Source organism: Dermacentor silvarum, chromosome 10, assembly GCF_013339745.2.
Source record: "Dermacentor silvarum isolate Dsil-2018 chromosome 10, BIME_Dsil_1.4, whole genome shotgun sequence".
Taxonomy (NCBI): domain Eukaryota; kingdom Metazoa; phylum Arthropoda; class Arachnida; order Ixodida; family Ixodidae; genus Dermacentor; species Dermacentor silvarum.
In genome coordinates this window covers 63,882,730-63,898,499 of record NC_051163.1, presented here as the reverse complement: position 1 = coordinate 63,898,499, position 15,770 = coordinate 63,882,730, and the positions used below count along the sequence as shown (strand labels likewise).

At 48.2% G+C, this 15,770-nt stretch overlaps 1 protein-coding gene across 1 annotated transcript; it reads right to left on the bottom strand.

Annotated features, from left to right (window-relative positions):
• Nucleotides 1-6,685: 6,685 nt before the first annotated feature.
• Nucleotides 6,686-13,932, bottom strand: LOC119431597 (uncharacterized). Its single transcript, XM_037699076.2, has 3 exons — nt 13,800-13,932; nt 7,134-7,324; nt 6,686-6,887 (listed from the first exon to the last, which is right to left on the bottom strand). Exons 1-3 carry the CDS (start codon nt 13,869-13,871, stop codon nt 6,728-6,730), a joined length of 423 nt encoding a protein of 140 aa, XP_037555004.1. The 5' UTR covers nt 13,872-13,932; the 3' UTR covers nt 6,686-6,727.
• Nucleotides 13,933-15,770: the final 1,838 nt, after the last annotated feature.

Genomic DNA, 15,770 nt, shown 5'->3' with positions numbered 1-15,770 from the left:
ACCATTACTCCTTTCCAGATTCCACGCACCACCTCATACTTATTGTGGCCCCACAGTGCTCTGTGTTTCATTAATGCTGCATTCCGCTTCCCCTTTATTTTCAGATTATCTTGGTGGTTGCTTGAGTAATTCTTTCCTTCGTTTATGTGTACGCCGAGGTACTTATATTGCTTCACTATGGGTATTACTTGCTGTTGAATTGACACCACGAAGTTACTCGTGTGCTCATTAAAGGTCATAATCCCTGATTTCTCTGTGCTAAACTTAAGGCCTAGATTTGTCGCTGCGTTCCCACAGATATTCGCAAGTATCTGTAGATTTTTTTTATTGTCCGCTAGTAGCACAATGTCGTCTGCGTACATCAGTCCAGGGATCTTCTGTTGCACCATTTGTCCATTACGCATGTAGGATAAATCAAAACCTAATTCGCTGTTTTCCAGTCGTCTTTCTATGCCCTTGACGTAAAGCGTGAACAACAATGGTGACAGAGGGCATCCTTGCTTCAATCCTTGGTGAATTCCCACCATTTCATTTCCTTTTCGGCCTTCCCATGCCACTTGTACTTGGTTGCCTCGATATATCTCCCTCAGCAGCTCCACGAAATCGTCATCTATGCCTTCGTATTGAAGAATATCCCACAACAATTCCCTGTCTACGTTGTCATAAGCTCCTTTAATATCTAGAAATGCTATCCATAAAGGTATTTTCTGAGCTACTGAAATCTCTATGCACTGAGTTAGTACAAACATATTGTCTTCTAAGCGTCTGCCTGGCCTGAACCCATTCTGTACTTCCCCCAATACACCGTTTTCCTCCACCCACTTCGGCAGTTCTAATTTTATGGCTTGCATTGCCATTCTATATATCACCGACGTTACTGTAACTGGCCTGTACGAGCTCGTTTTATCCTTATCTCCTTTGCCTTTGTAGATAAGATTCATCTTGCTTTCACGCCATCCAACGGGAATATTCTTTGTTCTAATCACTTGCTCTATGGCATTAGTCAGCAGTGCCTTGCTTTTTGGACCGAGGTTTTTGATTAGCTGTATTGGGATTTCATCGGGTCCTGCTGCCGTGTTGTTAGGGACATTTTCTGCTGCCTTTTTCCAATAAAAGCTTTCTATGCTGAATTTTGATCTCTCAGGCCTCTCTGTTGTTGCTGGATCTGTTGTCTGAACTACGCTTTTTCTCGTACCGAAGTTATGCCTGATAACGTCTGTGATGTACCGCAGCGCATCATCGCCTTCATAGATGTTACCGTCTTCATCCCTTATAGCCGTTTGCGAGTTTCTAGTTGGAGCTCCGAGTGCTTTTATATGGTTCCAGAATCTTTTTGGGGCGCCTTTGTCTCTTTTGTGAATGTTATGCACCCAACGTTCACTTGCGCATTTAATTTTCTCTTGCACGAGCTCACTCGCAACCCTTTTCTTTTCTCGGTATGTATTCCATCTAAGGAGCACCTCTTCTTCTTGTAATCCCAACTTTTTGGCTTCTCGATGAACCCTAGATGCCTCTTTACGCTCTTCTATAGCTTGTTTAATTTCCTTGTTCCACCACTTACGTGGTTTCCTCTTTCCAATTCAACAATTGTATTGCCGTGTCCGCCTTATTTCATGCTGCATAACCTCCACCAGTTCCTTATATTCCCAGACTGCTCTAGGAAAAGCCTCAATTTTCTTCTCTATGTTGTTTGCGATCTCTGTTATTTGCTCGTCATTCATTTTTAAAAACTCTGAGGCTATTGGTTCATGTTCTGCGCTGGTATCTCTCCAAAACTTTAATGCTAAACGTCTATGATCGCTTCCCAGGCTATTTTTTCCATTTTCGTCTATTATCATTTGGTCCAGTTGTTCGTAGACCATTTCTGAGACTAAGGCGTAGTCGATACATGACTGCCTGTTTCCGCATTGCCACGTTACCTGTCCATGACACTTATTCTCCCTGTTAACTACTATAAGGTTCTGTTCATCACACAAATCCAGCACTAGAGAGCCGTTGTAATCAGTATATCCGTCTAAATCGTCCATGTGCGCGTTCATATCTCCCACTAATATCACCTGGCCCGAGTTACTGAACTCATTAATATCGCTTCTAATGCAATCGACCAATTCCTTATTTTTTTCCCTGCTATCACTACCTGTCCACAGGTAAGCTACTCCCAGCCACGTCTTTTTACCTTGCCATGTACCACTAATCCATAAATGCTCTTTACATGTCTCGTTTACCCTTCGCCACTTCAGACCTCGCCTAATTAGTACGCCTACGCCTCCGCCTTTCCTTGACTCGGTCATTCTGTTGCACCCTTCCCATACAAAGTTGTCAATAACAGGTGGCTGCTCCAAATCTCGTAGATGCGTTTCGGTCAAGGCGTACACACTAATCGCTTCATCATTCAGTTGCGTTTGAATTTCCAGCCATTTTTCCTGCTTACGACCACCCTGCATGTTAATGTAGCAAATTTTACCTTCTCTATTCTTATCCTTTCTGCGTCTTTTCCTGACTCCTGGTCGCCTAATTCTGCCCTTTACTGGTGTTTCGCTATGTTCAATACTTAATCCTGCTTCCTGATTGCCTGGGGCCCGCCTAAAAAAGGTTATACAAGCGCCACCTATGGCCACCGGTTGAACGAAAGTCGGCGCAAGCTGCTCCCATAGAAGCCGGACATCTGTGCAGGTCTGTAGTTCCAGTAGGAACTACAGACCTGTTGGGTTGTCATTGCAGCCCCCAAATGATTTTAGTGCAGCAAAAAAGTAACTCAAGGTGGTCCTGACTGAGCTTGGAAGTCGGAAGATATGCCAATAGGCCATTTTCTGTAACCAAGTGGTTGTATAGACGGTTGTCTTTTGGTTGGTCCCTGTCATTAGTTTACCAGCTGCAGACTCCCTAAGCGAGCAAAAGTGGGCCATAAGTTCTTTGACATACGCAGTGACAGGAGCCGCATTTTCAGGACACAGCGGTCCTTTCTATTCTTTTTGCCTTGGATGTCTTGAATTTAAAATGTCAAATGCGTTGTTGACATGTCTGATAAACTCTTCTGTTGGCAAGGAATTTGAAAATTTTGATTTTTTTTGAGCTCTGCAGTCGCTAAGAGCATCTGCTACCGATTGACTAAACGTTTGAGCCATCAATGAGACTTTCATGGGCTGGTTTTTCCAGGTAATATGTGGTTGTCTAAGTTTGTTTGCCAAATGTAGGCCCTCTGTGTACTGGATTTCATGCAGCTCATCAATGTGTTTCACAATATGAACTGTTTGTTCGTATCACAATAGCCTTTTTATCAAACAGGGTGTGCCGCAGTAGCTTCAACATGTGACAGGGATCCAACATGGCAAAGAAAAGCTTTTTTTTGTCACTGGATGTGGAAAAGAAGCATCCAGCTCAGTCAGGTCCATCTTGCAGCCAAGGCTGTGCAGCAATGACAAATTCGCTGCAGCGCCATCGCAGGTCAAACTCACAATGTGTGCACCTTTTTCGTGAGTGAAGCTAGCAGCTTGCAGCACCAAATTGCGCCTCTGCTCACCACCAAGGCCATGCACTAGAAAGTAGCCAATCGGCAGCTTCCATCTGCCATTGATTGCAACAAGCATTAAAACAAATGCATCTTTGGCAACTGGAAAGCTGTCATCATTGACATCAATGCCTGGGCGTCAACATATGCATGGAAGCTTTTCCAATCCCACACGCCTTCTCTGAATGGCCATCTCATCCACAACCAGATTGCATAATGTGGAGAGCCGTGCTTTACCTTGATAGCCAATGCAGTCATTGCCTCTTTTGAAAAGTCAGCAGCCCTATCAATGGATAGCTATCATTTACACAGTGTCTTTGGATGCGGGAGGCATGTGTTGAAAACAGCTCGTACACATCTGTATGCTCTAGGGGAATAAAAATGCAAAGTCAGTGCAAATGGCCTGAGCTCTGGCGAGTAAGCGGGTGACATTGCTGGCACCAGACTTATGTGGCAGTTGACGCATGAGACGCGCGGCGCGCTTCCGTCGGAGCACTTGGTCTTCTCACACCGTGTTATGTATAGCCCAATATATACTATACGGACGAACTGCCTCCATAGAGTTAGTGTACTGACTCTCATGGAGGAAAGAAGAAAACAGGAGAGGTACTGACGTAACTTTTTTGAAGCCGGAAGTGTAGCCCTGTACCTCTGTTGGCGTGCCATCTCCCTTTGCGCCTCCAATCAGGGGTTCTGCAGCGCAGCGGAGCAGATGGGCGCGAACTTTGAACTTACATTGTTACGAGCCGCCGGAAGTTTGTTCTGCCGACGCGCTTCAAAACAAAGCCTACGAAACTTCTGTAGCAGTTTTAGTGAAGCAGACGCGCTACTGTGTTTTCTGTGGTATGTTGAAGAAGACGACAGAGACCCGTGCCGCGATTGGTTTAGTGTGACGGTTGCTGGTTGACACTCACACTCAAAGATCCAGAACACAACTTGTAAGCTTACACACCACACTCCAAAGTCTGCTTTTCTCGCGAAGAAAAGGGGCTGCGAGAAAGACACCGGCGGAGAAATCTTATCTCACTTTTCAGAGACCGAGAGCAGCAGCGAAATCTTCAGGAGCGTGGTTGCTGTGACAGCGCGTGAATCTCGCCACACTGTCTCCAATACCTGCGTGCTGGCCGGGTCGCGACTTTACAATTGCTAGTAAGTACAGCGGGGGCGTGGCACTGCGGGTCACGTCGACTTTACCATTGCTAGTAGGCACAGCGGGGGCGTGGCACTGAGGGTCACGTGACTTCCGCTCAACACGCGTTGTTATGGCAATCGTGGAGCTCTTAGGTGCCTAGGGACATAATCGCTTAGGGACGTTTGAGGCACTCCTCTCCGCTGAGCGTGGCTCTCTTATCTCCGGGACCGGGCGCAGCGACCTTGCCGAGCGCAGCTCCTACGTGCGTAGGGAGCGAATCGTTTAGGGCGCGTTGAATGTCTGGCGGTGTCTGGCCCACGCCGGCCGCGCTTTATTGTTGTTGCGTTTGTTCTAGTGGCGGAAATCTTTGCAGTGGTGGTGATGTGGCATGACGGCTTTTGATGTCGGTGAACTGTGGTGGTGTAAACAAGCGGATACTGCTCGCGTTTGTACCCCAGGGCCGCGGCGGAAGCCGCGGTGCCGGGCGCCGACGCGAAGCAGCGGTCGTTCGGGTGTGGCGGAGCACAGCATAGCAACACCCCAAATAAATAATGCTGCTCCAGTCAGGTAGACTGCTCCATCCCTGATAGTGAGATTATATTTGGATCATCAAAACAGTGATGCGTTTATTTAGGAATACAATCGTTTCTCTCTCGCAGGCGCGAGCACCCGCTTGTCCGCTTTTCCTCGCGCCTGCGAGACAAGCGCACAATCTCTGTCTCGCGACAAAGACGATCGGAGGGAGTATATATACGGAGGCGAGATGCAGTTAATAAATGGGTATAGTTCGCTTAATATCCGGTAGGGTCCAAGAAAACGACTGCGAAATTTGTCACATAAACCGTGGACACGTGTCCAGAGTGATACTTCGTGGCCAGCGCAGAACATCGACTGCTGTGAGTCGTGTCGTAGCGATGCTTGTGAGCGTCCTAGGAGATATCGCTGTTTTAATGCGGGCTAAGTAGCGGTATTGGGCGTGGCCGATAGAACTGCTCAAGTGTTTTTGGTGTTCAGGGCGGGAAAAGGTGTGGGAAAGGCGGGAAAATTCAGGGCGGAATTTTCTCCGCGTCCGGCCGCATTCCTTCTTTACTAAGTGTCCAAGAACCTTGATGGTTCTGGGACACTTAGTTCAAAAGTGCTTGCGAAGCCGTATTTTTGTTGTGTTCAGCTGCAGTCCAGCCTTGACAAGACCGGTTTAACTTCGTCAAGGCGTTCAAGATGTTGTGAGAATGCTGTACAAAAGACACTATGACGTTAAGGTAGCACAGACAGGCCTTCCATTTTATACCACATAAGACACTCTATCATACGCTCGAATGCGGCAGACTCATTGCATGGTAAAGGCATCACGTTGAATTCGTAGAGGGCGGCGGGTGTGGCCAATGCTGTTTTCTCCTTGTCAGACTCGTGGTTCGAGAGCCAAGCTTTAGCGACGTCGGCGCGGTAGAAAGGGACGTCGCGGAGTGGATGAGAATTGCTCCCCCCCCCCCCCCCCCCTATTGTAGTCGCTGAATCAATAGTAGTTCTCTAGCCAGTCTTCGACGTCTTCACCGCGTAAGCCAGAGAACACTTGGGGGTCACGCTGACGGATGCTGATGGTCCAAACGGGAGAAGGCCACGCTGAGACGGCGGTGTCAATTGTACAGGGTGGTTCTAGACTGGACAACGCGGCAAACGGTGGGGTGATGCGACGTTCCTATAGCGGAGTTCCAAGGAGAAATGGTGAGAGGACTTGAGGAACGAGAAGCAACCTCGACCACTTCTGAGGAACTTCTTTATTCTCCAAGGTACCGAGCTACGATGACAAGGAAGCGGCGGCTCGTGGTGATGACAATGTGAACAGAGATGCAAATATTGTTCTGAAATAATAATAATAATAATAATAATAATAATAATAATAATAATAATAATAATAATTATTGTTATTATTATTATTATTTTTGCTTTCGGCCACCGTCGCTGCCCCATATTGCTTGATCGGTATGACTTGGCCAGGGCCCAGCGATGAAGTTTTCAAACAAAAGTTTATTTATCGCAGTTTTTAAATTGGGCGTTCATCGACCATTAGTTTGAAAACTTCGGGAAGTTCATGTGGACAAGTTGAACAAAGTGTGAGTTCCTTGGATAAGGATCCGCTTTGTGGTCTTGTCGAGAATGTTCATTTCGACGAAAGCAATCCTTCCGCCGCGGTGGGTCACTCGGGAGTTCATTACGATGACGTTTCCAAGCATCGCTGGAGCCAGAAACCTACGAAAAACACCTCACTCAGTGACAAGTTCCCGTTTATTGTTGTTCATTGCATGTACTTACATAAACTGGCAACAAGAAATCCCGTGTACACGGCATTGGGTGCAAAGTTAAGAAGCGCAGGTGGTAAAAATGAGCCCGGAGCATCCATTACGACGTGTCTCATAGCCCTAGCGTGGCTTTGGGCCGTTGAACGCAATCGATCAATCAACAAGAAATAACAAACTTGATTCTGATTCTGCATACCTGGCCTGGATGTTGAGACTTGTGAAAGGCGTGCCTTCATCGTACAGCGTACAAGCCGTCGCCCACGTGTACAGGTCCACGAGGGCGATTGCCGTGCCGTTGTGCAGAGTGCCGTGCAGGTCGCAGTCCTCCTTCTCCAGCAGAAGCTCGAACTGGGCGACTCCCTTTTGAGTAGCCGCCACGGTCTCGACCTGTGAGCGTGATGGTGCTTTCGTTTGTGTCGAAAGTTTAGCTGAGACTGTGCCGTCAAAGCGTCCGCGGTGCACTACGCGCCTCTATATTGTCGCTTCAACCGGCCCTGTTTGTAAAATGGTTACAATGCATTTTGTCTTGTTCACGAGTTCATGCTCCTGCTTGGGTCCGAGAAGTACTCTCCAGTAGGCTCGAATAAAAGCAAGCAAGCGAACAAACAAACAAACAAACAAACAAACAAACAAACAAACAAACAAACAAACAAACAAACAAACAAACAAACAAACAAACAAACAAACAAACAAACAAACAAACAAACAAACAAACAAACAAACAAACAAACAAACAAACAAACACAAACAAACAAACAAACAAACAAACAAACATCACAAGGCCGGCTCTTGCAGCGAAAGTGCTCCAGAAACGGAGCGTTTCTATGGCCATCGACACCGAGCCGACTACACCGGGCGCATTTCAGGAATATCTTTCTGGGAGTTGCCATCGGTGCGCAAGTTTCAGGGCGTGCAATCAAACGTAACTATCGCGGATGACATCAGTGCAACGTGGCTGAATAGCGAGTCAACAACCGCACTCAATCAGTTAAGGTCATTAATAAAGATGCCTTGCATAAATGCAGCATTATAGGTGCCGTGAAGCAGACACCTGAATGTCGTATACGTTTGAACTAGTAACATGTTTCAATGCCGCTGTCGGTTTAACCGCCCCTGCCCGGTGCACGAATAGTGCGGGCGCAGGTGATGCAGCACGCGTATTATAGCATCAGCTGTAAGGGAGCACCTCGTTGATAGATGGCCGACGGCTGATCGCCGATTGACGTCCCTAAATGGTTCGTGAAGTCGTGAATGAAATGCCCCGGAATGGCGAATTCAACTTGGCTAGCCGGAGCGTTCTGCGCTCATCTCGCTGGTCTGCCCAGAACGACGTTAGCCTTCGGCAGTACTATTCGATCACTTTGGGCTGCCCCTGACCAACTAATGGCATTTGTTATAAAGCTCCTCCCTATTTGTGACAAGAATCTTGCGACGTGATTAGCGTGCTCTGTACGTGCTGTAGCTTTCCGCATAATTCAGTTTCACTTCTTTTTCCCCTCCTTTAAATTAAAAGCCCTGTTTTAAGGGCCCCTAAACAACCTTTGACATATTTTTTTACACTTTTGAAAAAAAAAAATGCGCATCGTGTAGAGAATGCTGTGAACATCATATTTGGCGAATGCGGCCGCGCTGCACCACGCAGGGACGCCACGAAAAAAAAAAAAAAATGGAGGACGCTTAAGCTGCGCCTTTAAGAGCAGAACGCGATAGCGTTATCGGGACGCGTTCGCATCGCTTCGTTCGCATCTGGCAAGTAGGCTTCATTCACTGCACACAGAACGTAGGAAAGCCAGTTTACAAAGACCAAGCTTACCGATCCCCTTAAAGTCGGCTTCACTTTAAACAGAAATGCATTGCTGGGAAGACGTTTTGCAGGGGCAATATGAGTTGTCTTATATAAAAATGTAAAGGCCCTAGGACCTTTTTTCATTATTTTATTAATTGTTTGATATTGCCCCAACGCGCGCGTGTGTCCGAAACGCATTTTTGACCTGCCGTAGAGCGACTAAATATGCTCCCTACCCGTAGGGAGCATATACAGTAACTCTAACCTGCCGAGGATGCCAGCGCCATCTGGATAAGATTTTCGCAAGTAGGCTACCCGAGCCGGTGTTTTTATGGTAAACATGCTGGCAAAAGAGGTTCGTCTTTTAGTTTCCTCGTAACGGAATTATGTTTTCTCGTACATTGAAATAACAGGCCGACGCCACCATGTCTGTATGTTGTGCTTAAGTTGTACATTAGCATTTTTCTGACAGATTTTACTGGGAGAAATTCAATTTTTGTTCTCTAACACCTTCCACCACGACGAAGGGCCTGCGCGGTCGGGGTGGTTCGGAATGATTTTCTCCTGCAATAACACCTTGCGCCACGCTGAGGGCCGGCGCGGTGGGGGTGGTTGCGGATGTTTTTTCCGCCACGTACGCCGACATCCACGCCGACGCCGGATTTTCTGCGACACGGGGCCCTTAACGCTATCGCGTTAGAACACAATCCCGTGCTCCTTTCCGGTGCCTCCTTCGAGTGTCGTGATGTCAACAAACTGCTTCGGGTGACGTAAGTAGCATAAAAACTGCCAATTTGGTGGGTCTTAAAAATCTATGGTTTCGGGCTTGAGAATACCCTGTAACAACTCCCTGTCTACGTTGTCGCAGGCTCGCTTAATGATCACGAATAAGACTCACACTGCCATGCGCCTCCTGGCCAGCGCTGGTTATCCATGATGTCTTTTTCCAGCTGCAAATAACGAGTGAAGCATGCTCTAGAATGACACGCGTTTCATCGTGGGCCTCAGAGTTTCACAATATTGGAATGTCCCGACTGGCCGACGAGCATCGCTCGATACTCGCGTGTTGGGCGTTCTTGTACCCTGCTCTGTATACAGAAGATAGAGAGCGTTGTGTGATGAAGAGGTGCTCTTTTCTGCAGCCCTATAGGGAGTACTTCTCGGAGCCTCTGGGAAGGGCAAGAAGAGAGAATGAGGAAAGAAGAGAGGGAAACACGATCGTCACGCTCGCAGCACACACAGCTGACAGCGGCAGGCAGGCGGTGCATTTACAGCTTAAACACTAGTCCCGTGTCCTCCAGGAACCCAAGCAGTTGCTTGAAGGTGGAGCTGTGGTGCGCATATCTGCAGCGCTAACAAATGATGAAAAAAAAAGGGATATATAGCACTTTACGAAACTATAGCGAAGAAAGATCACGAAGAGTCAAGAGAACGCGATGGGAAGCTCGGCACGTCGCGTCGCTCAGACATTTGCTGGAAGCGCCAAATGCATTGTAAAGTACGCAATGTAGGCGTGTCGGCGCTCCTATCTTCCTCTGTACTTCGGAATCGCGAGCGAAAGTTTCACAAGAGCCATCAGCGGCTTTGTCACTGGTGTTACTGAGTTCTTAGAATTCGACACTGAACCTCGGCATTTATCCAGCTGGTTTGTGAAGGGTGTTTGCGTAATCGAATTAGGCGGAGAAGGCGGTTTGCTCGAAACCGTGATATTTGGAATTGGTGCGGTTACTGTACGTTCTACTGCTTGAAAGTGTTCCTAAGCTTGAGTTAGTCTTGAACTGCCTGCCCTCCTGCGGGCTTCACGCCGACGCTGAAGGCAATGTTCGTAGAGCTCTGTGAGTTGTAGCAGCTCACTTAGTACTGTTAGCTCAGCATTTGCTTGAACTCCTAATTAAGACGAATGCTTTGCCCTGTATAGTAGCCAGTTACCACTGTCATTCCTCAGCCGATTTCATTTTGGCCCTCAACTGCGCTACTGTACCCTATCGTGCTACTTTACCACTATATCATAGGCTTTTACCTCGGATCTGTATATGCCTACCCACCCACAGATTTTTCAATGTCCGTGCCTAAAAATTCCCGCACCCTCTATGAGGAGCAAAGGCAACCCAGTAAGGCATGTGCTGACACCTGGTAGCAAGAGGAAACCTAAGAAACCACCCAATGCTACATAACGCTGTCCTCTATGAGCAGGCGAAGCAAGCCAGTAAGGCAGGTGCTGCCACTTGGCGTAGCAAGAGGAAAGCTAGGAAACGGACAGCGAGTAGCAGCGAAGATCGTGCGCGAGAGGCTGCCCGTAAGCGGCGGGCTTGACAGGAAGACGGGTGTCGCGAAGCGGATAATGCGGTGAAGCGACGCAGGTACTACGCCTGTATATTGGACGAGCACAAGGGTGCTCCTGCGAAATTCCAGAGGGACTTTCTGGACAGACATTTCGGATTCAGTTGTGCGGTATGCGACAGACTGTTGTTCGAAAACGATTTTATGGTGATTGGTGAGGTTCAATGTCGCGAAGCGTGAACGTGATGCGGTTTTGACAGCTACCCGAGCTCCTGACTTAGCCAGCGGCTCGGTTTGGTTGCGCCGAGGGAGCGGTAATGGCCGCAGCGCGCATCGATCGTTTGGTGCGACAGGTCGTTGTTAACAAGCCATCTGCTGCATTTCCGCGCCTGCGCAAAGAACCGAATAGGCAGTTAGTATGCGTGCGCTGCTATTCGGAGGCCGCGTGTAGTGCGTACTGCCGAACAACAAGCTCGGGGCCCTACTTCGGGACCGCAGACGTGAGCGTGAGCGATAGCGGTGGGCGGCGCGAACCAGCGAGGAGCGTGCCGAGGAAGCTGCCCGTAAGCGGTGGGCTCGAGCGGAAAGCCCCCAAAATCGCGAAGCGATTTCTTATAGCGGCGCAACGGCGGAGGTACCACGCTCGGAAGAGTGGTACGGATACGCGATTCCGCCGGGACTTCGTGGGCAAAACGTTTGGCTTCAGTTGTCGTGTGTGTGTGACCGATTGTGATTTGAAAACGACCTATCAGTGATTGCGAACATTCGTGGCGTGACTAAACGCGACAGCGCAATTGCCGTGTTTGTGCGTACCTTTGGTGAACGGAGCGATGTGGCGTTGTGGAAAGTGTGTGGCGCATGTATATATAAGGACGCGTTAGTGCGTGGTTCCATGCCGCGGCTGACCACGGCGAATGGGTACCTGTATCCGGTCATACCACTTCAGTTGCCTACTCGCCCAGTGATCTTTGTGCAATTCTTTTACAGCTACGCTGGTAGCCCACATTCACACAGTGGAATGGTTGCGAATTTTTCATAAAATGCTTTCGAAATTCCTTTACAATATAAAACGTTAGATAATTATGTGATTTTTTTCTTGATTGCTTTTACCACAGCCGTACATTTGAGAACTGACTTGATGTAGTAGGCAACTAACCATGAAAATTAGGCGAATGAACATTTTAATCTAAAGAGCTATGCAATTGATTCCAATGGAATATTTCAAGCGCGCTCGCGCATAAGCCCACAGTAGTTTCAAGAAATTCGAAATGTTGACGCTGCAAATTTTTACAGTGTAATGAATTGCGGCCAATTTCATACAAAAGAGCGAATCCGAACATTTGAAGAGCGCAAGTTACCGGCCCATAGTAGAAGCCCATAAGTCACGTCACTGCTTGTGCCCCATACGTAGGCGAGCATCACGCGAGCGTCCTTATCAAGCCGCGGTCTCGGTCGCTTCCTTATCGCTCGTTGGTTAGGCGTCACGAGGCACGTCATTAATTGGCGTCTACTAAGGGCGTGGCAGTTGCGCGCTTGAGCTCTTCAGTGGCGCTTGTCTGTGTGAAATTGGTGGAAATTCATTACGCTTTAAAAATCAGCAGTACCAACTTATTGCATTTCTTGAAACAGTTATGAGTTCCTCAGATGACGTGCTTTAAGTCTTCCGCTGTTATCAATAGCATAGCTCTTTTGGCCAAAACGTTAATTAGTCTAATTTGCGTAATTATTTACGTACTTTTTATACCGGGTCATGTTTAAATGTAGGAATCCAAGGTAAGAACAATCAAGAAACAAATCATTTAACTATCTAATTTTGCTTGGTTTTATTGAATTTCGAACACGACATCACAAGCATCACGTTATCTGTGTACGAATTTTACGACGAGCCATATTGCACTTAAACATTTAACTTGGGCAGAGCTCTGTATATATTTGTTTATATACAATGAGAGATGGTCATCTACGAGTGTTCGCTCTCTAATCCATACTTCCTATCTCAGCAAGACAGTTTTCTGTTCAAATAGTTGGCACGTGGTATTTAGAACGAAAACACGTGCTAACGGGGCAAGTTCACAATTTTCATTTCATCACTTGTTGCGTAAGCAGCCTCTAAATGTCCATCATTACCTTCCAGGTTTTCTGGCCATAGATTTGCACCGTCAGCTTACGTAAACAAGGAACAAGAAAAATATCTGTGGTGATGAGTTTGACGAAGATGGAAAGTAGGAGGCAGTGCCGTGGGGACACTGCCGTGGTGCGCGCCGCATAGCAAGATTGCTGATGTCCGCGTGCACGGAGTACAGTGCATGGTATATAAGATAAGTATTGTTCGATGGCTGCGCTGAACGGAATAGGGCGTAGTGGTATACAATTGTGCGTTAAGTCCAGGCATTGGGGATGTCTTGCAAGGCAGTCGCTTGGACGGCTCATAAGCACCAGAGCACTGCATCTGAGCACATGCCATGCGGTGCCTTTGCAAACTACTGTGGCATCATTTACACGCACCTCTGAGTTGATTTCTGCGTGCTTTCGTTAGCCTTCGTGTATCTCTCAAACGTAGATGGGGTGCTGGGAAGAGGGATATTAGCGATACAACGGCACTGTCCCAACTAGCCAGCAAAGAAAAGGCCTACCTAGGTGTATACGCACTGACGCTACCGGTAGAAGCAGTACTTTGCAGTACTGATAAACGGTTGCAACAGCCACGATGTTTTAACGCTTCCTTTTTAATAAGAGTCGTGAACTACACAAGACATTTAGTAGATAAATCGAGAAATGTCGGGCGAAACGCCATACCTTGTCAGTAATATACTTGGCATAGGTCAGTTTCTTCAAGGCGTTGGTAATGACCTGATGAACGTGCTGCATGTCCTAATCACACAGCTACCGTGGCCAGTCTTTTTCGCAACGTTCTACATCCACCCGCTGCACTGAGGAGCTCGTTAGCTCGCGCGCTCGCGCTGCTACGGGAACGCGCAGAGCTCGCGACGACCCCTCAGCTAGCGTTAGTATAGGGCGTTTCGATACCGAAACACCTCCTTGGTCGATACCAAGCCAGGTTTTCAGGGTCCAGACGCGGTCTCTGTCGGCGCTATATTGGTTCTCATCTCCGCCGCGCGCCTATGCCCGACCCACGTTGAGCGATTTTTTTTTTTTTGTGCAAAAAACTGCCGAACCGCCGCGCTTGGCTGTTTGCCCGGCGGCCGGCGGCTGTTCGCCATTGATCAAGGAGGGCTAGATATGTTCGCAGGCCGTCAACCGCTCACCGGAAGTGGCGAATGAAGGCTGTTAACGCGGACGAATCGGGGGCCGTATTCTGTAAGAGTCTACCTAGTGGACTGCCCATTTCGGCTGTCGCTGATTGGCTGCTGCTTGACGTGCAGGAAGTAGACTGGCTGGCACCTTCCTGCACATCAAGCAGCAGCCAATCAGTGACAGCGGAAATGGACAGTCCACTAGGTATAGACTCTTACAGAATACCGCCCCAGGGCGCGGCCACGTCCGACTTCATGCTGCCGCATTTGAATGGGCTAGCCAGCCAACGAGTCTAGAGCGAACATGGCGACAAAAGCTGCGCGCATCGTGTACAATGATCGACTGGTCACAGCCGTCCAGGCGCGGCCAATATGGTTCAGTTGCAGATAGAAAACTATTTTTTCGTTGCATTTTACTGGGAATGGAATCACGCTGTTTCTAGCAATACTGAAATCGTGGCGTTGGCGCCCGCCTGTTTTTCGCCGCATGTGGGTGCAGCACGGCGGCGGCACGCTGGCGTTCCGCTGCGCTGGTGCGGGCCGCGCGAAGTTCGCCGTGAAAGTCCGCTCCGTTTGGGCCGGGCCCAAGAGCATGCACGAAAGCCTTCGTGATCTATAAGATTGTTCGCATTTGCCAGAAAAAATGGAGTTATAAGCAAAAGAAGTCTTCAGTGTCGTAACATATTCGCAAGAAAGCTTTAAGAGCAAACGTCGGCATTTAAGAGCAAGGTTTATTCAGTAGCTCCTAGCTACATTTCAACGGAGAAATACAGTGGAGTATTGAAATCGTTTTTCTCGGTAACCACTGCGCCAAACTTGAAGAGGTTAGTGGCATGTAAAGGTTAACATTTTGGACTGTATAAAGTACCTACGCACGCACACTGATCTGTACATATAAATACACGCACACACAGAAACACGCTGGCAAAGACACACAAATTCGCGCATACACGCAAACTCAAGAAAAAAAAAAGTTGCGTAGCTTGCCCTCGAGGCGCAATGCTAAAGAGACAGCGGAGCTCATGGGCACCTAGCTAGTCCGGACTTTTGGGCTAGGCTAAGTACTAAAAAGAAAGGGGTCAGGCAAGGAGACCCAATTTCTCCAATGCTATTCACTGCATGCTTAGAAGAAGTATTCAAGCTCGTAGACTGGGAAGGCTTAGGAGTCCCCGCAGGGGCGTCTGCGCAAGCAGGCGTTTGGTGAGTTGCGCCACCACGTACCCGAGCACACGAGAGTTGCACCCTCCCACGTTTAACCGTGCGTGGCTTAGCCGTGTCCGGGGAAAATGGGATACTGGGGGTTGAGCCGATGCTGAGTACTTGGACCTTTATGGCCCCTCGGCGGAGGCAACACACCCCTTTGGCCTCGGCTTCACGTAGACGGCACTCCCGGACTGACCCATCCGGGAGAAATCGGTAGTTGCCTTTTCCTATCCTCCTCTCCAACCTTCGTCTTTCTGTCTTACTTTTAATCTTTCCTGTCTTCTCCTCTCTTCTATATTCCTTCCGATCT